The 23,821-nt window shown below is 38.0% G+C and overlaps 1 protein-coding gene across 1 annotated transcript in view; it reads left to right on the forward strand.

Moving 5' to 3' along the window:
• Positions 1–23,821, forward strand: part of LOC110136540 (doublecortin domain-containing protein 1) — a 279,881-nt gene that overhangs the window by 44,566 nt on the left and 211,494 nt on the right. Inside the window, exons 2-4 of the mRNA XM_070473220.1 lie at positions 1,175–1,444; positions 2,608–2,761; positions 3,233–3,395. Coding sequence (XP_070329321.1) covers positions 1,175–1,444; positions 2,608–2,761; positions 3,233–3,395 — 587 coding nt within the window. The remainder of the gene's footprint in view (positions 1–1,174; positions 1,445–2,607; positions 2,762–3,232; positions 3,396–23,821) is intronic.

A 23,821-nucleotide genomic window follows, 5' to 3' on the forward strand; every position in this document is an offset into this window, starting at 1 on the left:
TACTTAAAAAGTAAGCTAAATCAATCAAAAATGAAACCTAAATTAAGAAACCACAAGAGAGTAAGTTAAGTACTTACTTTCTATTTTGTTGCTGTCTCTGATGCAATAGTCGACGATGCTGAGGATGAAGGTGGGTTGTGTCTGGTCTAAATACTGGGGCCTGTGATCTAAGAAAAAGGGGAAAGATGTTCAGTTCTGTCATCCTGATGACCTGAAGCCTTAAAGAATGTGGTCAAAACAGGTTCACCTAAGGGAATGTTGGTGTCTACTCTAAGATCTTTCAGAGGTAAGACATAGCTGTATTTTTATGTCTTCCACAAAAGTCAATTCTAAACTTTTAAGAAGACAATCATAAAATCTGAGTGAATCAGCAGTAAGCTAGTTTAATTCTGTTTGCTCCTAACTGTTAAAGAGAAGTCTCTAAAGCTTAAATACCGGGTAGGGTAACTGACTGTCCCAATTTGACTGAGACTAAGGGAGTTTTCAAAATGTGTGGCTAAAAGGCCAAAGCCAGGACAGTCCTGAGCAAACCAGTATGAGTTAGTCACCTATGTCCAGGTCTGCTGTAAAGTCTACCAACTTTACTCCAACCCACAAAAGTTTGCCTTCAGGGAATTCTTTCTGCACTTAAAGTTAATATACACCCAGAGTTCTAAGCAGTTTATTTGACATATATTCTCTCTTTATTAGGGGATAGTTTGCAAGTTCTCTTGAGAGTAGGAGCCACATCTCTAATTTTTATAATTTCTTAATATTTAGCAGAGTGCTAGTGTTTAATGAATGAATGTAAGAATTTTAAAATGTTACTCAACACTGATTCAAGCACTACACACTTTTTCTTCTTTAGTTTAAATAATTAAGTTTAATGTTTATGAATGTGTGTTTTATTTTAGGACATCTCAAGTTCAAGTTCTTTCCTAGATTATGTGAGCTACAACTACAGATTATGTGAGCCTGGGCAAGTTAATTACTCTGAGACATAACTTTTTTAATCTGTAAAGTGGGGATAAAAATGTCACTCACTTCCCAGGGATATAGTAAAGGTTAAGTAAAATACTGGCTAAGTGTGTAGTTTTTTGTCTCGCACATAGCACACAACCAGTTTTATGTGTTAGCTGTTAACAAGTGATTACACATCAATTCACTGTATTCTTCCTTGCATTGTTTCTTTCAGGGAGTTTATGTCATCCCAGGCAAAAGCAGTTATTAAAACTACTGAAGATTATTTGCAGCCTCAGTTTGGCCCCAACAGACTTTCGCATTCTGCGGCAGTATCAGAAGGGTCAGGACTTCAAGATTGCTCCACACATCAAACAGCATCAGATCATAGCCAGGATGAAATATCAGACCCAGATAGCTACAAATCAAACAGTAAAAACAATTCTTGTTTTATATTGGCATCCAAGAGAAACAGACCTGTCAGCGCTCCAGTGGGTCAACTGAGGTAATCAAAGTGGCTCTCTGTTCTTTCCTTTGAGCAGAGTTTATAATGATTCAGTTGACTGTTTCAAACATTAAAATGTAACACATCTCTAGGGTTTTGTTTCTGCTTTTCTTTTTACTTTGAAAGCACCTGAATAGAATGTTGCTAATTATATTTGTGGAAAAAAATGAGATACACGTGAGCCTGGATAATATGAAACTAGTTGAAGCAGAGTCAGGCTAAGACCATGAGTATCTTGGTTTATAGATAATTACTTAAAAATAGAAATGCATACTTTTAATATTTAAACAGTATTTGAAATAAAATCAAATTGAAATTGAACGTATTATAATAGCATTTTGTGTATACATTTTCACATCAGGATTCTTATAATCTGTTAACCTAAGAGTTTATGGATAGAAGAAAATGTTGATAAAAATAAAAATCAAACTAAGGTATTTACACTCACATTATTTTTATATATTCAAATAGGTGGATATACAGTGGTTTTAAGTTTAAAGTTAAAATGTTTACTTTAAAATGTTTACTATGCAAACGTGGCATTAGGAATTAACAGGAAAAGTTAGAGAACTCAGGTAAAAGTAGAACATGTTAGTCATTTACCATGTACTTTTTCTGGGAAAAAAATAAGGATTGAAACTAGTTTTGACTGAAAGCAAACTTAGAAATCTTCTCTTACTGCCCCCAAGCAATTTGAAATGAAAGCAATAAAAGTGACTTCAGAATAAAAACTTTAGTATGATGTATTTGAATTTCAAATCTTTTAAAAAGAAATCAAAGAACTTTAATAAAAATGAAAAGTTTAGGAAAATTCTTAGCTGTTTTCTATTTCATGATGTTAAGACTGTATTGCTATTTTATGCTTTCTCTTAGAATATAGCATATATAATTTTAAAAAGTGAATGCTGTGATGTTTTAGAAATAAAACAATTTATTCTGAGATACATATTTTACATGAACAGTTTTGGCAAACTTATCATGTATTAAATTTTTAAAAATATTTAAGTATATATAGACAATCTTATTCTATTAAAAATTTTTTTTGAGGAATACTTAGGAACAATCATTAGTGCTTATATGTGTTGAAAATGTCCAGGATAATATTTACATAAAAATGCTTACTAATTAACATGCACCAATTATTGTGTGTTTTTTTTCTTTAGAGTTGCAGAGTTCTCTTCAAAATTTAAGTGGGACCAGAATTGGCGCAGATTGTCTCGAAGACACAAACTTCAACCCAGACTGATTAGAGTAACAGCTTACAAAAATGGATCTAGAACAGTCTTTGCCAAAGTTACTGTACCAACCATCACCTTGGTAACTAGTATCCAAAAGTTTTCAGTGCTTTATTTCTTCCCTTATTCTCTTTATATATAGAAAGTGAGAAAGATGACATTTATTGTTTAAAATTTTCTTTGTAGTTATCTGAATGTCTAGGTAGCTTATATATATATACATAGATTTCACAGACATTCCATTCATTTTTTAATCAATATATAAGTAGTATATCTAATTAAACAAATACAATGACTATATCTTATAGACTTATTAGAATGATGGAACATTCAAGGACTAGAATTTGAGAATCAGCTATTCTCCTTATTGCGATGAACCTATTTGTATATTTTCAACTGCTACAAAATAACCACATTGCTGGAGTTTCTGAGTTACTTAACTTGGCAAGTGGCTCAGTGAGTTTCTGTTTGGATCACTGCACCTTCTTGCTTGGTGGAAATGTGTTACTTTCCTGTCCTCAGCAGCTCTCCCTTGCCTCTTGTTTTCTGTTAGTTGCTGGAGGAGTGCACAGAAAAACTGAATCTGAACATGGCCGCACGACGAGTGTTCTTGGCAGACGGCACTGAAGCCCTCGAACCTGAAGACATACCCCGCAAAGCAGACGTTTATGTTTCAACGGGAGAGCCCTTTTTAGATCCATTCAAAAAAATTAAAGGTAAAAATGAAAAAAAAAAACAAACTTGTATTTCCACACACAGTAAATTGCTTAAGGGGTGCAATTAAAAAATGATTTTCATCCTGTCTTTTTTGCATGGTTTAACAAAACTAATGTTTACGCATTTACAGCTCAGTAAGAGGATAATGTGCTTAATGAAAGAAAAATCCACTGACAGCCACGTTTATTGCCCTTCATTAGCATTGGTGCTTAATTTAATATAGATCTGAATAGACATTAGGGAGCCTGCAGGAGGTTAAATGGTGAAAATATAATAAATTAAATCAGAGATTATTGAATTTACTGTTTAGTTTCTGTGACACTCAACAGACATAATTCATTAGACTTACTCTCTCAGAAAATAGCTCAAAGTTTCAAATATCATTTATTCATTTATACTCTTGATCTTTTTTCAGATAGTATTAACATAATTTTGAAAATGTGACCAATAATGAACATAATTCTTATATACATGTGATTTTCCTAACAAAATTTTTATAAGATAAATGCCACAGTGTGTCTTTTATATAATTTATGTATATATGTAAAATATATGTTTTATGGTAATATAAATTATATATTTATAATGTGATATGTATAGACATACTTTTATAGCAAAGGTCTCTTTGTAGAAAAAGAAAGTCCATTGTTTCTAACATTTCAGAAATGTGGAGATTTTCTAAGGAAAAAAAAAATTCTTTTTTTAGTGAGAAAGAATATATTTTAAGAGAGAAATAAAAATGCCACTATCCAGGTATGTCATACCCAGGGCCTGTTATCAAGTGCTATGTATGCTAATCACATTTAAATGACATAAGAACTTTGCCATACAAATTCAGTGTATCTAACTGCTGTATTCCCCTCTGCTTTTTCTGTCTTATTAGAAGTCTTTTTTTCTCTGCAATTGCTATAAAGCCAGTGAACCAAAGGCAAGTCTAGGCAGTCATTGCATAAATAGAAGAAAAGTAATTCTGGAGTTCATTACAGAGGAAGTGATGAAAATTCTTCCTCTATTAATGTTATTATATAAAATGATACTAGAATTTCTATCTCTTTAAGAATACTTGATCATCAAGAAATAATTTCTTGAATTCAATAAAAAGTTCAAGGTAATTTGGTCCTTGTAAAGAAACTTGTTGCTACAATACTCATTAAAAATAAGCTATGCAGTAGTGTAGACCCAGATATTTTTCAAAATTGTTTTTTACTTAAAATATGGCTGCTTTTATTTTGTATTTATGAATCATCTCTTTGTATAGAAGCATGAGTCTTTGTGGGTAAATGTTTCTGTGACTTTTATATTCAGATATATATGTAATGAATACTTCCTTAAGACCCTTGGTTATTCTTATTAATAAGAAATACTTGTCTTTCTTATGATCATGGTATTTTAGAAGAGATATATAAAAATTATTTATAGCTAAGCTTCTTAAAAGATCTGGAGGTGAATGCCTGAAATGACAATGTTACACACATGACAAAGCTTGGTGGATGATTTTTAAACGTACGAACTAATTTCCTCCTACTTTTTTGTTTTCTCTTTTATCCTTTTAAAGCCAAGTCTAGAACAAAAAACTTCTCTGCTTTGTCTGCACATCTTTGGCTGTGTTTCACTGTGACATGCACTGCTGTTCTTTTAGCACCAAAATGTTGGCACACACTCCTGAAAATTTCACACCATCTCTTGCTGGATCAGCAAGCTTAACCCACCAAAATCTGGTGTTGTGCAATGGTTTTTGACTGATAATCAATCTTTATGCTGCTCGACAGTTGTTGCTGGGACACGGAGTAGAGCAGGTGGCAGATGTGCCTTGTCTTTTGAGAAAAGAAATTGTAGGTGAGCTTGGACACAGAATAGCATATCACATGTCCATTAAAAAGACTTAAGTATAATGGGAAAAAAGCCATCCATGTAAGTTAAGCTCACAGATAAGCCTATAAGCCTAAAGCCTGATATTGGTTTCTTTCAGAACAAGAACATAAACACAAATAATTTATTATATATATATATGTAATTTATCATATATGTGTATATAACTTGAGAGGGGTGGGGGAGATTTCACATATATGTATATCACCTACATATTCTCACCTACATATTCACATGTACTTTTTCGAAGTTCATTTTTCAGGCTAAAATGAGCTCTTTTGCATGAGTGTTATAGATTATCAATAATAATGTCAACTTGTCATGAGTTTACCATAAAAATAAAACATGTATGAATAGCTTTGAAAGTGGTAGATAAATTTAAGTAAGGAGACATTCTCAGAAGTTGGAAAATTCTACTTTCTAAAGGTAAATAAGGGGAAAACACCTGACAGAATTTGGTGTTACTGTTGCATCTTTGCAGATGAACATGAATATTTTATGTACAATGAACAAACAAGCATTAGAGTCAGCAAATGGTCATTATTTTAATATAGTGTTTTTCATTCATTCAGCAAACATCGATTCAAAGTCTCCTATGTGCCAGTCCTAGGCCAGATCAGAGACAGATAATAAAAAAGGGGACTTATAATCTAATTTCTTTGTTGTCATTATTCCTTCATCTCTAATTTTAAAGAAAAAAAAATTAAACCAAATCCTTTGATCCTCCAAATGAAAATTTACTCTATTTCTGGCACAGAAAAGCCAAATAAACCTATGTATATTTTGGCAATTGTATTTCCATACTTCATTGTATTCTTATTCTTTGGGAAAATAGTATAGATAGTGAAAATTGCCTTGGAACTAATTCCAGATTTACTAAGGTAGAAAGAGACCTGCAGAACATCTCTGATTTTTTAAATGCTTTACCACCCTTTTTGAGCATCACTGTTGACAACCAGTGGCACTGGATTTAATAGAAAGCCAGAGAACTATTCATCACATACCTCCAAACACAAAGCTTTCATACAGAGGTCAAGCCAGGGTCAAGACTGACATGAAGCACTCCCTGTTGAAATGCAATGTTAGAATAATTCTTACATTTGAAGTTGAATGCATAAACAAAAAGATTAATTGTGTGGGGGGAAAAGCAGAAAGAATTTTTATGAAGATTATTGATGAAGATCAGCTGTCTTATTAGGTCTTGTAATTCTGCCATTTGAAGATTCTGAAATTTATTAACGATTCCTCTAAAACTATGAAGATATAGTTAATGGATTGTTTCAAAGGGCATTTTTAAAGTTTTCAGTTTCATGAGCATACCTTTTAGGCTTTATTCACAGTTTCCTGAATCTTCTGCTTCATGATAGCACAATGAAAATTCTTGCATCAGATTCCTGGAATTTAAAGAGTTCAGCTCCTTTTGAACTGCTAGGAGCTATAGGCAATGCAAACTTAGCATAAAAAATGGTTCATGCCCCACACTTGCTTAAATGTCTTAAAGAAGATGAGGGGAAAAACAGTTTGAACCTAATTCGTTAGGTCCAAGTTTCACTGTATAGAGTTCTGAGATTGTTTAAATTTTTTTTACTTCTATATTTCCATTCTTTTCTATATATCCTATTTTACTCTTTGGCTTTCAGAGTTATCATTTACAGTGATTCATTTCAGTCCTGAGTTTTGTTAACCAGAAATGAAACTGAGTATTATGAATAGAATTTTACATCTTTTATATTCTGTATTGTGAAGATGTAGTCACAGAGAAAAAATCCATAAAGAGTATTCTTGATACTACACCTAAGATCTAAATTTAAACCTAGAGATTTCTGCTAACTGCCATGTGATCTACAAAATGAGATAATTTGCTGTGACAGCTTGTGATTGACAAGAATATGTGTGAGCACATTTAAAATAGGCCATCTTTTCATGTAGAAATAAATGTCAGTGAAATGATGGATTCTCATCATTTTAATTATTGATGATTTGGAAATATTTCAATTCCACGACACACAAGACACATTCTAAATAGCAGCATAACACTTTTTCTCATATGTGCATCAATAATGAAATGTTCTGTCATATTTTGTTTCTCAAAAAATGCATTAGTTTAATGAACCTGGATTCATGCATTATATTCTGTTCCATTATATGTCTCCTGAGTTTGTTGCTTTTTAAATGGTTGTGTTAAAAGCACAAGTTTCAAGAAATGACTTACTACCCACATCACACCTTGCTTTTCTTGCTGCTGGATCTCAAGACAGTATTACAGTCTACACCAGTGGCTGCGTTAGTCCTTCTAAAGCTAATATTGGGCTCTGTGATGCTCACCCACAGGGTGACCACTACTTAACTTGGGCAGCTGCAGCAGGACTTAGGGTGGGTATTCCCAAATTCTCTATTATCACCTTGAATAGTATGTGCATTAGGCAAGATTGTCAGTCCATCTTCTCTCTCACTTGCCTGTATATACCAAAAGCAGGAACATGATATTATGTGGAGAAAAAGAACTCTCTTCTGAGATAGCACATTATTCTTTTATCTGTTTCTGCAAGGGAGGATAAAACTATAGGCATGTATGTTATGTTTTTTCCATATTACAAATATTCTAAACCTATAATTAAGTGTGTACAGTGCCCTTACTATGTGATTAGGTGTGGGTCTGAAGATCATAACAAAAGATGCGCCCCCGACCCTGCAAAAAAATCCTTAGCCAATAGAAAAATTTAGAGCATGCATCCAGTAGCATCTCATACTGTCAGAATATCAAATCATTGAGGAACACCTGAATTATTGACATATCATGAATTGTTGAATATATTGCATGTATTCACACAGAAGCTATACTTGTTTAATGAAGATGCCTGTGAACCTGTAACTGTCCTGATAATTTGAATACTTCCTGCAAGCCATACACTCACCATGTGCTTTAAGTGTATTATACTTTCTCTGTACAACCCCTGAGTTAATGCTACAAATCCAGTCTCTTATATGCCATTCTAAAATACAGAATTGCAGATAACCAAACAATTTTTTCATAACTCATTTGATAGCACAACTTTATTTGGTATAAATAATCAATTGTTTTGATGAAAAATTATATGTTTGATTATGGGCTGCTACTGTAGACCTTGCTGGGCATATTACATAATATTTGATATATGCAACATATTAACATTTTTTTAATTCTAAAATTTCTACTATGGAATCACATCTGACATTAAGGGTTTTGAATACAGCCTTTTTTGTCTGCAAAGAAATTTGATAAACTTTAATTCTCATGAGGATATTAACTCAGAAGAGTTATAAATACTGTCTTTATCACCTGGAGCTGTTTGCTACATGGGTAAAAGTGGACAGAGAGAATACCTCCTTGACGAGAGCTGAGACAGTGTGTGAGAAGTAATGAAAAAAAAAAATTATGGTTCTGTTTAAGGAGGCAGAGGAGTAGTCAAAGAGAGACCATTCATTCATTCAACCATTTCCTCAAGAAGTATTTATTGAATCCCTACAATATGCCAGGATACAGTGTGAAGAAGACAGGTCTCATGGAGCTTAGGTTCTAATAAGGTAGAAGAAGCAACAGACATAAACATATACAGAACTAAGTTATTTAGTGACAGTGTGAAGTGTTATAAAGAAAAATAAGAAGGGTGGTATCATAAAAACAAATAATATCATGGAAACAAAAGGAGGGAGTTTAAAAACTGAGCCAAGCTTTTCCAGTAACCTTGAAATCTAATCTTTTAGGTGGTTGTCTATCTACCCTGCTTGCTACTTTACCTGAGAGTTCATTTATATATCCTATAGGTACTCTTTCAGGATTTTGCCATCTAAAGCATTTGTTTCTGAAGCTTTGAGACATCTGTTAGGAGAGACATAAGAAATGCATTATCATTTAGTGGGAAGAGCACTAGACTTGAAATCAGATGATCTTGCAAGATTCTAGTCCCTCTTATATGACCTTGGGCAGACTGATCTGCACTTCAGTATCCTTACTTGTATAGCAAGGTAAAAATATCTTAATGGATTATTGGATATTGTCTTCTTTTTCTAAAAAGAAAAATTATTTGGAAATTAAATGTCTATAAATCCCTCATCTAAATAGAACACTGAGAATGGCATTTCGTAAGTATAACTAGGACTCCAAGTACTGTTAAGATCCCAAGGCTAGTTATTAGAAGCTTGTGTCCACTCGTACCTCCCCAGAATAGTTGCCTGGGTGTAGGAAAATAGCAACAGCACAGTCACTTGGCTCTGCTTTACCGTCACTGCCGGGGAAGCAGACTACTCTGTGAACCTGGGCAAGTGACTCAAAACCTCTCTAACCCCCAGTTTCCTCATCTATTATATATAAACTGAGTCAATGATAAACATCTCACAGGGTCATTATGAGGAGTAAATGCAATAATGTGTATAAAAGTCTGCTGCACATAATAGGTGTCTAAAACATTACTTTTCCATCTGCTCTTTGTCTGTTTTCCCTCTTTTGCTGCATCTCTTGTTTGACTCATTTCCACCAGCTTATCATACAGACTGGCACAAGTGCCTGATTTTACTACTACAGGTGCTTGCCAGGTCCAGGACCTTAAACTTTTTACAACCAAGTTAAAATCACGAGCAAGCACTTGTGTTACAGCATGATATGGAGATCTGAGTTAGAGCCTTTGAACTCTCACTATGTTCTACTGTTTGCCTTGAGAATTTTTCTGAGGTGTAAGTCAAAATCAAGTCCTTATATGGAACGAGCCCCAAGTGGGCTTGCTCTGCTCTATTCTGAAAGTCGACTTTTAAAATATGTTTATGACCCAAGGCTAGCCTTAACTTTAAGCTGCCACAACTTATTCCAAGAAAGTTCATAGAAAAGTTCAGGGAAAGGGTGACAACATTTTTGACTGGCACAGTAGATAGGATGTTTGTAATTTTAATCAAATTTAAATTGAAGACATACTTCAAATGATATGTCAGACTCGTGTTACTGAGTTAAAATCTAATGACAACCACTGTCATTATTAGTTAAGTATAGCCATCACGCCTATAGCAATAAATGATGACACTTAAGAACATGCAGAAACAAAGAACGCAAGTATTTAGAGAAAAGGGAGTGACTAGAAACCCAGTTGAACACAGGAATGTGACCTGGATTTAATCTATTTACCAAACATAGAAGCAATTGTATTTTGAGCAGATGATATAATTGAATATAGCAGTATGTTTTCTTACCGTCAGAGCATTTATATTTTATAAACTCATCATCTTGCACCCATGAAATGATGTGCTTGTTCATATTTAAGGTCATTATCTATACTTTCAAGACAGCCAGAGCATTAGTGTATTTTCAAGTTTATTGCCCAACTACAAGAGAATTAATTTTTTAAAAAATATTTTTAATAAGCTTATGGATTTGACGTTGCAAGTTTGCTGCTTTTATTCTGGTGACAGAAGAAAGCAGTATTCTCTTTGGCTGGCACATGCAAAATGGAAAATTACGATGTGGGGAGCACCCAGATTTATTTAATTTCATGACAGGCATTGGCATTTTTGAAGTAGGCTGAGAAAATGTGGTGATATTGTAAATAGACCTTCTAATGCTAGAACATGCTTTATCTTTTTCATGATTTGGTTATAAAAAAAACATGAAAATAAAATAGGATGTGAGTTCTTCAAAATAAATTATTGGGGCATAATGTTCTGAGTGCTGCCAGAGAGTAAGTGTATGAACATAAACAGTCAAGGGACTTGGCTGGGCTATAGCCCTTTGGGGAAATTTTTCCCAAGGTTTTGTCCAGCCTTCTCTGGAACTTCAGTGGAGTGCAGGCCCAACTCCTATCCTTACCTAGACGGTCGTGAGGCTTTGGAACCCACTAGGGGTGGCTACCACAATTAGGAGGAGATGAGATGATAATGAAAATAGGACCCTTTCTTTGACAATTGCACATGTGGGGAATTTGCTGAGAGTACTGTCAATAAAGGGAAGATGGAAGAACCCTTCAAAGAGGACTTCCAGGTCTCCTGCTTTTGAGATCCCTGGCTGGACAGGCGTTGTCCTTGGTCCTGCTTCCTGGGGAGGCTGTCACTAGTAAGGCTAAGCTTATTCTCAGTGTGGTCTTTTGTGATCATCAGACTTGTGATGACTGTTGTCCTCTCTAAACCAGGCTTCCTTAGGGCATAAACCACGGCTGCCTTGTTCACCATCTTTTTATGGGGGGGAAGGTCACAAGGCCTGGCACTTAATAGATGCTCAACAAACATTGTTCAGTGGTTGAATGAAAAACCAAATAGGTACTATGGTGAACCACGCATATTCCATGGTGGGAGGGGAAGTAAAGACCTCATTAGAGCATCCTGCTGGGCCAGCAAACAGTAAGTGGACTTTCAGAAGGAATATATTAAAAATCCCTCATCCCAAATTCTTGTGTAGATTTGCTGAATGTTCCTGTTTGGCAAGGGGCTAGAGTAAGCCAGCCCAAGAATAATTCCATGGCAGAGAGGCTAATGGTAATGCTAACGCTTGTCTGAGACCAGACAGTGGTCCGAAGTGGAGTGCTCGGATAAATGATTCTTCCAGGAACTTAGAGACCTGAGATTTTCAGTCTTCCCACATCCTGTCAGGAATGCCCTTTCTTACCCATTCTCTCCCCTCAGTTTTTTTTTTTTTTTCTTTTGATGGTTGGAGAAGGCAGAGGAGAGGCTTTCTTCTCATTTAACGCTTCCCTTTGTATTTCTCATAGTACCTTGCGTACAGTAGGTGCTTATTGGCTATTATTGAAAGTAAGGAGGTAAGAAAGAGGAGATGGTGTGACCTTTGGGAAGGTTTAGGGCCACTGCTCCCTGCTGTGCAGAGTTGAAGGACCTCAGAGCTGGGTCGGGGTGGGGAGGCTGTTTTCCAATTCTAACAGGTACCAGATAGCCTCAGCCCTGGGAGGGATGTCAGGGTTGTGAGATGAGACAAAAGACAGAAGCATAGGAAGCATTTGTTAGCTCTGCATAGCTACTATGTTTCCTGAGACGTTCAAGGTGGGTTTAGATGGCAGCACGTTTCTTCTTTTAATACTCAGGCTGGCTTCCTGCCCCCCATGCCTGAGAGCCCCTTCACCACTTGATTATTCCTCATTCCACCCACTGCTAGCCTCAGTTAATCCTCTTCCTCACCAGGGCCAAAACCTACTCAGGTCTGTATTGAGCATCCTTGGGTACTCCACACTGGCACAAGATCAGATTCTGTTTTTCTTCTTGCCTCTGGAAGTAATAATGTTTACCCTGACTATCTTAAATTGAAGAAAATAGGGAAACCACCGGACCTTTCAGGTATGACCTAAATCAAATCCCTTAATAATTATGCAGTGGAAGTGATGAATAGATTCAAGGGATTAGATCTGATAGAGTCCCTGAAGTACTATGGGCGGAGGTTCATGACATTGTACAGGAGGCAGTGATCAAGACAATCCCCAAGAAAAAGAAATACAAAAAGGCAAAATGGTTATCTGAGGAGGCCTTACAAATAGCTGAGAAAAGAAGAGAAGCGAAAGGCAAAGGAGAAAAGGAAAGATATACCCATTTGAATGCAGAGTTCCAAAGAGTAGCAAGGAGAGATAATAAAGCCTTCCTCTGTGATCAGTGCAAAGAAACAGAGGAAAACAATGGAATGGGAAAGACTAGAGATCTTTTCAAGAAAATTGGAGATACCAAGGGAACTTTTGATGCAAAGATGGGCAAAATAAGGGAAAGAAATGGTATGGACCTAAAAGAAACAGAAGATATTAAGAACAGGTGGCAAGAGTACACAGAAAAACTACACAAAAAAGATCTTCATGATCAAGATAATCACGATGGTGTGATCACTCACCTAGAGCCAGACATTGTGGAATGCGAAGTCAAGTGGGCCTTAAGAAGCATCTCTACGAACAAAGCCAGTGGAGGTGATGGAATTCCAGTTGAGCTATTTCCAATCCTAAAAGATGATGCTGTGAAAGTGCTGCACTCAATATGCCAGCAAATTTGGAAAACTCCGCAGTGGCCACAGGACAGGAAAAGGTCAGTTTCCATTCCAATCCCAAAGAAAGGCAATGCCAAAAAATGTTCAAACTACCACATAGTTGCACTTATCTAGCAAAGTAATGCTCAAATTCTCCAAGCCAGGCTTCAACAGTACATAAACTGTGAACTTCCAGACATTCAAGCTGGATTTAGAAAAGGCAGAGGAACCAGAGATCAAATTGCCAACATCTGCTGGATCATCGAAAAAGCAAGAGAGTTCCAGAAAAACATCTACTTGTGCTTTATTGACTATGCCAAAGCCTTTGACTGTGTGGATCACAATAAACTGTAGAAAATTCTGAAAGAGATGGGAATACCAGACCACCTGACCTCTTGAGAAATCGGTATGCAGGTCAAGAAGCAACAGTTAGAACTGGAGATGGAACAACAGACGGGTTCCACATCAGGAAAGGAGTACGTCAAGGCTGTATATTGTTACCCTACTTATTTAACTTATATGCAGAGTACATCATAAGAAATGCTCTGGACTGGATGAAGCACAAGCTGGAATCAAGATTGCCAGGAGAAATATCAATAACCTCAGATATGCAGATGACACCACCCTTACGGCAGAAAGTGAAGAACTAAAGAACCTCTTGATGAAAGTGATAGAAGAGAGTTAAAAATTTGGCTTACAACTTGACACTCAGAAAACTAAGATCATGGCATCTGGTCCCATCACTTCATGGCAAATATATGGGGGGGAAACAGTGACAGACTTTATTTTTGGGGGGGCTCCAAAATCACTGCAAATGGTGACTGTTGCCATGAAATTAAAAGATGCTTGCTCCTTGGAAGGAAAGTTATGACCAACCCAGACAGCATATTTAAAAGCAAAGACATTACTTTGCCAACAGAAGTCCATCTAGTCAAGGCTATGGTTTTTCCAGTAGTCATGTATGAATGTGAGAGTTGGACTATAAAGAAAGCTGAGTGCCGAAGAATTGATGCTTTTACTGTTGTGTTAGAGAAGACTCTTGAGAGTCCCTTGGACTGCAAGGAGATTCAACCAGTCCATCATAAATGAAATCAATCCTGAATATTCATTGGAAGGACTGATGCTGAAGCTGAAACTCCAATACTTTGGCTACCTGATGCAAAGAACTGACTCATTTGAAAAGACCTTGATGCTGGGAAAGATAGAAGGCAGGAGGAGAAGGGGACCACAGAGGATGAGATGGTTGGATGACATCAGCCGACTCAATGGACATGAATTTGAGTAAACTCCAGGAGTTGGTGATGGACAGGGAGGCCAGGCATGCGGCAGTCCATGGGGTCGCAAAGAGTCGGACACAACTGAGTGACTGAACTGAACTAAACTGGCTATCAGCCCTCACCACCTTTCTTCATATGAAGGCATAGGTCCCTGGAGTTGTGTTGTTAAGAACATACACCTTTTGTTGCTAAATGCGAGGGTTCCCTGATTCTCCAGTCAGCTCAGACAGGAGGCCATGGCCCACGCTTTGAGACGTGATGATTCGGATCTTACCCCAACAGCTTTGTTTCGTAGAGAAATGGGTTTTGCCTTCATGTAAGGAAGATTTTTCCAGTAGTTCCTTCTATCCAGAAGATTAGAATGGCTTGCTCTGGGGAGTGTGGAGCTTCTTTGCATTGTGCAAAAGCTCTGATCTGCATAAGCTTAGGCCTGCCTTCCTTGCTCCAGCTCTGGCCTCTCAGTTTTCTGTGTCCTCCCAATGGTCCATCATATTGTTGCCTAACTCTGGATTTTCACCTGCATTGTTTTCTCTTCTTGGGGTATGCTCTCCCTCTCTTGCTCACTCCAAGTATGCTTCAAGTCCGACCTCATATCCTTCCCCTGGAAAGCCTTTCTTGCTCAACACAGGCTGGGGCAGGTGCTGCTTCTCCAGGCTCCCTCAACACCCTGGGACATCTCTGACTAGGCACGTGCCATAGTGTGTGTTGTTTTCCCAGAGAACTCTGAGGTGCCCCCTGTGCAGCCTCTCTAGCACAGAACATTTGTTAGAGACTCAGTTAATGTATGTTGAGTGAGTAACTGAGTAAATGAAATGGGTAGGTAGAATCAATAATTTTTAAAGTTTCACGTGTTTTACAGTTCTGAACCAAGCAAAGTAACTCACTAAGCTTCTGACTGTTCTGCTGCTTCTTTCTCTGAGCTGTTCTCCATGATACATATTCTGGTTTCTGGGTAAGTTCAAGGAGGGACATGGTAATGAAAAAACTAATTAATTATGAGTATAAAAATGTAATCTTTCCCCAATATTTAGAGAAAATATAAGTCAAGGTAATATCTACCTGAAAATATTACCTAATATCCACCTAATGAAATAATAGTCGTGCTCTGATCTGACATGTTTGACAAATAGTCTCCAAATATTTAAAAAGCATTTACTATAGGATTAAACACTATTTCGGATGCTGTCTCTGCAGCAAGGAACGAATGCTTACATTGAAAATGTATGATCAACTTTTTTTATTTTGCTCAACCTCCAGCAGGCATACTGTTTACAACATACCGGTTACTAGAGGTTGTTGTTGTTTAGTTGCTTAGTCATGTCCAACTCATTTGTGACCCCATAGACCATAACCCGACAGGCTCCTCTGCCCACGGATTTTCCTGGCAAGAATACTGGAGTGGGTTGCCATTTCCTTTTCCAAGGGATAGTTCTTCCTGATCCAGGGATCAAGCCTGCATCTTCTGCATTGGCAGGCTGATTCTTTACCAGTGCACCTCCTGGAAAGTCCACATACTAGAGGTACACAGATGAGAAAACATTTCACACAATTGAAATGTTCAAAGTCTAACAGGGACACACAGAAGTTCAATAAAATGAGGGATACTCATTCTCGATAAGGTGAGGCTATGAAGCCTGAAGAAAGTAGGTAAAGGTGGTGGCACTGAGTTGAGAAGGAAAGAAGATGGAGAGGGAAAGTCATGATCAAAAGTTGGAATAAGAAAAGAGCATGGTCTGTGCCCGTCGTTTATTCACGGCTCCCTGTGCCTCTGCAGAGGAGTGTTCTCTCAGACTCCTTTACCGCAGTGGTTCTCTACTAGCGAAAATTCTGTCTCCTAAAATTCTCTCTGCTAAATGTGAATATTTAGCAGTGTCTGGCAATGTTTCTTGCTTGTCCCAATGGGGGAAGGTCCCAACGGCATCTAGTGAGTAGAGGCCAGTGTTAGTCACTCAGTTGTGTCTGACTCTGCAACCCCATGAACTATATAGCCTGCCAGGCTCCTCTCTCCACGGAAATCTCCAGGCAAGAATACTGGAGCAGGTAGCCATTCCCTTCTCCAGGGAATCTTCCCCACCCAGCGATTGAATCAAGGTCTCCTGCATTGCAGGCTGATTCTTTACCATCTGATTCAATGCAGGAGACACAGGATACAGATCTAGTTGCTTAATTTCTTCAGGTCTCGTTATCCTCATCTATGAAATGAAGATGATAATATTATCTCTTCCTAAGGTTTAGAGGATAAAACCAGTTAGTGTTTATAAAGCACTTAACACATTGCTTTCCATAGGCTAAGTTCTTGGTAAAAATCATGAGGATAATAATAATGCCAGCAATGTTTGCTGTATTTCATATTTATACAAAAGTGTTCTATCAGTATAAATTTCTTTCATTCATAAAATAAGTAAGGAGAAATATTATTATTGTCATTTTTTCAGATAAGAAAACTAAGACAAATGAAATTGACTTATTTTGCAGTTACAGAGTTAGTAAGAGGCAAAGTTAAGGTTTGGATCCCCAGAGTTAGGCTTCAGATCCCATGCTTTTAATGCTTTGCTGCTTATCTAGTATATTATTAATGTGTTCTATCATCATTAGTATTATTTTATTAGGCTGCATTACAAGTTGGTTTAAAAATTCTTTATTTGTATAAAATGTTTTATGTATTTCCAATAGTGTTTCTCTGTTTATCAACAAGAATCTGGAAAGTTGGAGTACCTTTAAAAACAACTGTATATAATATATATTATAAAGGACAATTTCAAATATATTTGAATATTTTCTTTATTATGTGGTCTTCCTACATCTACCTAGAGTTCTTTCAGAAAACCTATTTGGAACTTCAGAAATGTTATCTTGAAATTTTTTTAGGCTGCTTATTTTTTTTTAAGTAAAGTATCCTTAGGTGTTTTTAGGTAATAGAATCATGAATATATTCCTTTTATTGGAATAAAAGATAGATTCATTCATTCATTCATTCAGCACTTGGCGAGAACCTTCTCCATGCCTCAGGTAAGCAGTGCATGTTTAGCCAGGAAAGCACAAAGTGTCAGTGTGGTGGGGTCAGTTCAGTAGTAGACACCTTCACAAAGAGCAGGGTGTCCAAGCTGGAAAAGGCTTCCTAGAAGAGATGACCCCCAAGGGAAACTTGAGGAAAACATAAGCATTTACTGAAATATACTCTGAATTCATCCCAGTCTATTTCACTCCTTCTAGACCTTTGTTTGCCAAGCTGTTCTCCTTAACAGGTTTTCTTCTTTTCCTAAAAAATTGTATCCCGTTGTGGTCATTAGTGAACATCAAGGTGGTATAAAAATCATATTTAAATCCATAATGGGGAGAGGTAGGGAATAAAGATGGTGAAGTGAAGTGAGTGAAGTCTCTCAGTTGTGTCTGACTCTTTGCGACCCCATGGACTGTAGCCCACCAGGCTCTTCCGTCCATGGGATTTTCCAGGCAAGAGTACTGGAGTGGGTTGCCATTTCCTTCTGCAATAAAGATTGTAGGTACACACAAAAAGGCCATGAAGTTTATTTTGCATAATTAGTATGTTATGAAAAGGGCTTCCCTGGTGGCTCAGCAGTAAAGAATCTGCCTGCAACGCAGGAGATGCCAGTTTGATCCCTGGGTTGGAAACATCCCCTGAAAGAGGAAATGGCAACTGACTCCAGTATTCTTGCTTGGGAAGGCCCATGGACAGAGGAGTCTGGCCGTCTACAGTCCATGGGGTCGCAAATGAGTCAGACACGACTTAGTGACTAAATAAGAATACAGCAACAGCAAACTATACCATGTGCAGTGAACTTGTATATACCCTAGAGCAACTAATAAGAAATGCAGGCGTGATACCTACCTTTCTAAAAGTTTAAGCATGGAAGAAGAAGTAGGATATATACTTTTAAGACATTTAAATAATAATTCCACATGGTTTACACTCTTTATCTAACAGGTAGTATTGGCATGTGGAAGGTTCTCAAACATTGTTGAATGGATGAACATAAGGGATAGGTTGCAAATGCTCAAAGGATTCAAGAGACTACAGGTCATTGCAAGCTGGAGCACTAAAAGAAGATCTTAAACTGGATGTTGAGAAGGACTTGAGTCTCAATAAGTGAAGGGCGATGGGCTTAAAGATGAACTTGATGTGCTCAAGGAATAATTAACAGATCAGCTTAGGTAAAACTGGTTAATTTGGGTAGTGTCACATTGTTGGTAAACTCTTCTGTTAGTCTCCTTTCAAGAGAAGGGACTATGTCAGTTTCATATTCCTTGCATAGGGTCTGGCACATAAGATGGACATAATAAGTGTTGACTGCTTGACTGACTGACAGTCAGACACACAGACTGGCTGACAGGTAGAAAAGTTCAAAAGCTAACTCCTAGAACTTTTTTCCGGCAATGGTAAAATTAATGATTAAGGAAACTTGGCTGTAATTGGAGTATAGAATGTCGGATGTAATGGAGGAGGATCAAATACAATTAGGAAACTCTTGCAGATGATAGGAGGCTGAGAGAGAAGTGGGCAAGTGGGTCTAGCTGGGACTGGAAAGGAAGAGTTTAAGAGTTATTGAGAAGAAATGACAGCTGAAAGTTAGGTTTCCTGCCCTTGACTCAGTCTGAGGTCAGGTGCCCTAGAAGCAGAGCCTGAGATGGGGAGTTTTGTACAAGGGACTCTGAGGGAATACCGGTGGGTGAGACCTGTGAAGGAGTGAGGGAGGTGGCCGAGAGAAGAGGCAGCAGCTCAGCCAAGCCCTGTGTGCTGCCGAAGTCCAGCCCCAGTGTGGAGTGGGACGCACGCTCCGAGCCGCCCCTCCCCGAAGCAAGGGGACTGTGTGCTGTGTCTCCTCAGTCCCTGGCTGTGCACTGTCCCCTGAGTAGGAGGGAAGAGCTTATCACCTCACAGGCACTTCCGGGCCGGGTGGCTGGTTCCTTTCAGCCAATGGCAGGTCCCAGGAGAAGGGTCAGCTGTGAGGTGTTGATGGCCAGGACTCACAGGTGGAGTTTGGGGACACTAGGCTGGCTAAGAGGAATCCGGGGGAACCCCCAGTGTCTCCTCCCTCTGTCCCAGTCTGCTCTTCGTAAGGGGCTCCGCTGAGGACCTTCCAGTGGCTTCCCATCACATCCAGAATGAAAGCCAACCCCTTATCCTGGCCGACACCATCTGCCCCTTTCTACCTTTTTGGCTTTATCCATACACATTCTCTCCTTGTCCAAACTTCTTTATTGTTCTTTCTCAAACACACCCAGCTCATTCTCACCTCCAAGAGTTAGTGCTTGATTTTCTCTCTGCCTGGAATGCTCCTTCCCTGAGACTTTCATCACTGACTTCTCATCATTCAGGTTTCTCCACTCAGATGTTCCCTTTTCAGGAAGGCCATCCACTGTTGTCTCTTGCCAAGAGGCTGTGATCTGTACAAACTCTTCTGTCCTATTCACAGCTGTCACTTGATGCCTTGAGAAGTGGACACCCAATATATATCATTGAATGAATAAGCATTTGCTTCAGAGAAATGAAGAAGAGACAAAGGTTCAGTATCTCCCTGAGATAATGAAAAGCTGTGAAAACAGTGGAAACATTGACAGAAATAAGAGATGCGAAGGGTGCATCAACTTGTACAAAAGGATGTAAAACTTTTTTTCAGACATTTTGATCTTGAGGACATTGTAGAAAATGCATGATAGAGACAGAACTGTGTAATGATTTAGAGTATAGTTTCTAGAACTGGATTCATATTCTAGCACAACCACCTACAAGCTGCAAGATATTGGGCAAGTTATTTAATTTCTCAATACCTCAATTTTCTCACTTGTAAATGAGTATAATGATATTATAATGGTATTACAGTCCTTCTATAAAGTCGTTGAGAGGACTAGATGAGTTAAAATCCGTAAGTCATATAAGACAGTTTCTAGCTAATAGCAGTATTTTGAATGGAATTTCAGGAGTTCTGCACATAGGACAGATAGTCAAAACCAGGGCTGGGGTCTGGGAGAGACTAATGCAGCACCTACAGGACAAGATTTAAGGGGGCCCTCACTTTGAGGGTTATGTGCTTGCCCCACCCTAAGCATGCTTCCTTAAATTTTGCATCTTTGGCCCTTCACTTGCCTCCCTGAAATCCTATTCTGGTTGAAAGAATCAAAGAGAGAAATGGTTTGTTGGGAAGACTCTCTAAATCCAGTACTTGTCACACCTCCTCCATCTGGCCTTGGTGAGAATGGTTTCTTGCTATTACTAATCTCTTGGTTGTGTCACTGTCCTTTTGTTGCTTTGCAGTCTTTCCCATCACTTACATAACCAATTCCCTGCATTCTGTTCCTCTCCTCAAGTACTCTGAGTGGATTCTGTTTTCCTGGTTGGACTCTGATGGCTCAGTATAGTCCAAAGCTACATACTAAGCATGGGATTTCAGGGACGCAGAAAGAGAAGCCAGCATTTATGGGGTGACTTCAGTGTGTTAGGTACTTTTCCTTGTGAGATATTTAATCCTTATCAGATAGTGGAGTGGTGCCCACTACATACTTTGTAGATGAGAAATCAAGAGATGCAAGGACGTGTAACTCATCTGGGGCTCCTAAGTAACAGAGCTGAGATTCAAACCTAGTTTAAAGGTTTATATCCTTTAAACATCTGGAGGGTCTCCACATTGTAGGTACACTCCTATCAAAGTACAGGAATTTATTTTATTTTTTTCCCAGTGAGAGATGTTTTTTATTTTCAGAGAGGTGACTGGCCATTGGTAGTTTCCTTCTTCCTCCTCCTCTATCTCCCCCCTTTCTCATTTTCCTTCTCCTTTCTTTCTTTGTTTTGATGAAATTCACATAACATAAAATTAATCATTTAAAGTGAACAACCAGTGGCATTTAGTACATTTTCAGTATTGTGCAACCACACTGTCTAGTTCCAAAGCATTCCCATCATTCCAAAATAAAACCCCTTATCCATTTGTTTCTCCCTACTATCTCCTCTTCTAGCCTCTGGCACACATCCGTTTGAATTCTGTTTCTGTGGAGTTACCTATTCTGGATAGTTCTTATAAATAGAATTATACAGTATGTATCCTTTTTTCATTTTTATTATTTATTTTTGACTTTCTTTTTCTTTAATTAAAAAGATTCTATTGGAGTATAGTCGCTTTACAAAGCTGTGTTAGTTTCTGCCATATAACACAGTGAGTCAGCTGTCCGTGTACATACACCCCCTCTCTTCTGATGCTCCTTCCCATTTAGGTCACCATAGAGCGCTGAGCGGGGTGCCCTGTGCAGTACAGCCGGTTCTCACTAGTTACCTGTTTTATACATAGTATTGTATGAATGCCAATCCCAGTCTCCTACTCCATCCCACTTCTCCTTCCCCCTTCTAGAGCCATAGGTTCTCTACGTCTGTGTGTCTTTTTATGCTTTGCAAATAAGTTCATCTGTACCATTTTTCTATATTTCACATATGTGTGTTAATATTTGACTTACTTCACTTTGTATGACAGTCTCTAGGTCCATCCACATCTCTGCAAATGGCACGATTTCATTTTTTATGGCTGAGATTCAAGGGATTAGATCTGGTGAACAGAGTGCCTGAAGAACCATGGACAGAGGTTCATAACATGGTAAAGGAGGCGGTGACCAAAATCTTCCCAAAGACAATGAAATGCAAGAAGGAAAAGTGGTTATCTGAGAACGCTTTACAGATAGCTGAAAAAAAAAGAAAAGCAAAAGGCAAGGGAGAAAGGGAAAGATACACCCAAATGAATGCAAGAGAATAGCAAGAAGAGATAAGAAGACCTGTGAATGATGCAAAGAAATAGAGGAAAACAATAGAATGGGAAAGACTAGATTTCTCTTCAAGAAAATTGGAGATATCAAGGGAATATTTCATGTGAGGATGGGCACGATAAAGGACAGAAACGGTAAGGACTTAACAGAAGCCAAAGAGATTAAGAAGAGGTGGCAAGAATACAAAGAAGGACTGTATAAAAATAGGTATTAATGACTCAAATAACAATGATGGATGGATGGTCACTCACCTAGAGCCAGACATCTTGAAGTGTAAAGCCAAGTGAGCCTTAGGAAACATTATGATGAACAAGGCTAGTGGAGGTGGTAGAATTCCAGTTGAGCTATTTCAAGTCCTAATGGATGATGTTGTTAAAGTGCTGCACTCAATATGTTAGCAAATTTGGAAAACTTAGCAGTAGCCACAGGACTGAAAAAGGTCAATTTTCATCCCAATCCCAAAGAAGGGCAATGCAAGTTCAAATTATTGTACATTTGCGCTCAGTTCACATGCTTGCAAGGTAGTGCTCAAAATCCTTCAAGCTAGGCTTCAACAATACATGAGTTGAGAACTTCCAGAGGTCCAAACTGGACTTAGAAAAGGCAGAGGAACCAGAGATCAAATACCAACATTCCTTGGATCACAGAAAACGCCAGAGAATTTCAGAAAAACATCTGCTTCATTGACTATACTAAAGCCTTTGACTGTGTGGATCACAACAAACTGTGGAAAATTCTTAGAGATGGGAATACCAGACCACCTTACCTGTTTCCTGAGAAACCTGTATGCAGGTCAAGAAACAAGTTAGAACTGGACATGGAATAATAGACTGGTTCCAATTTGGGAAAGGAGTATGTCAAGGATGTATTTGGTCACTCTGCTCATTTAACTTGTATGCGGAGTACATTATTCAAAATGCTGGGCTGGGATGAATCACAAGCTGGAATTAAGGTTGCCTGGAGAAATATCAACAGCCTCAAATATGCAGATGATACCACCCTAAAGTCAGAAAGTGAAGAGGAACTGAACAGTCTTCTGATGAAAGTGAAAGAGCAAAGTGAAAAAGCTGGCTTAAAGCTCAGCATTCAAAAAACTAAGATCATGACATCTGGTCTCATCACTTCATGGCAAATAGAAGTTGAAAAAGTTCAAGCAGTTACAAATTTTATTTTCTTGGGCTCCAAAATGAGTGCAGATGGTGACTGCAGCCATGAAATTAAAAGATGCTTGCTCCTTGGAAGAAAAGATATGACAAACCTAGTCAGCATATTACTAAGCAGAGACTTGACTGCCAACAGAGGTCCATATTGTCAAAGCTATGGTTTCTCCAGTAGTCATGTACAGACATAAGAGTTGGACCGTAAAGAAGGCCAAGTGCTGAAGAATTGATGCTTTTGATTTGTGGTGCTGGAGAAGATTCTTGAAAGTCCCTTGGACTGCAAGAAGATCAAACTGGTCAATCTTACAAGGAAATCAACCCTGAGTATTCCTTGGAAGGATTGATGCTGAGGCTGAAACTCCAATACTTTGGCCACCTGAAGC

The sequence above is a fragment of the Odocoileus virginianus genome, chromosome 10 (assembly GCF_023699985.2).
Source record: "Odocoileus virginianus isolate 20LAN1187 ecotype Illinois chromosome 10, Ovbor_1.2, whole genome shotgun sequence".
Taxonomy (NCBI): Eukaryota; Metazoa; Chordata; class Mammalia; order Artiodactyla; family Cervidae; genus Odocoileus; species Odocoileus virginianus.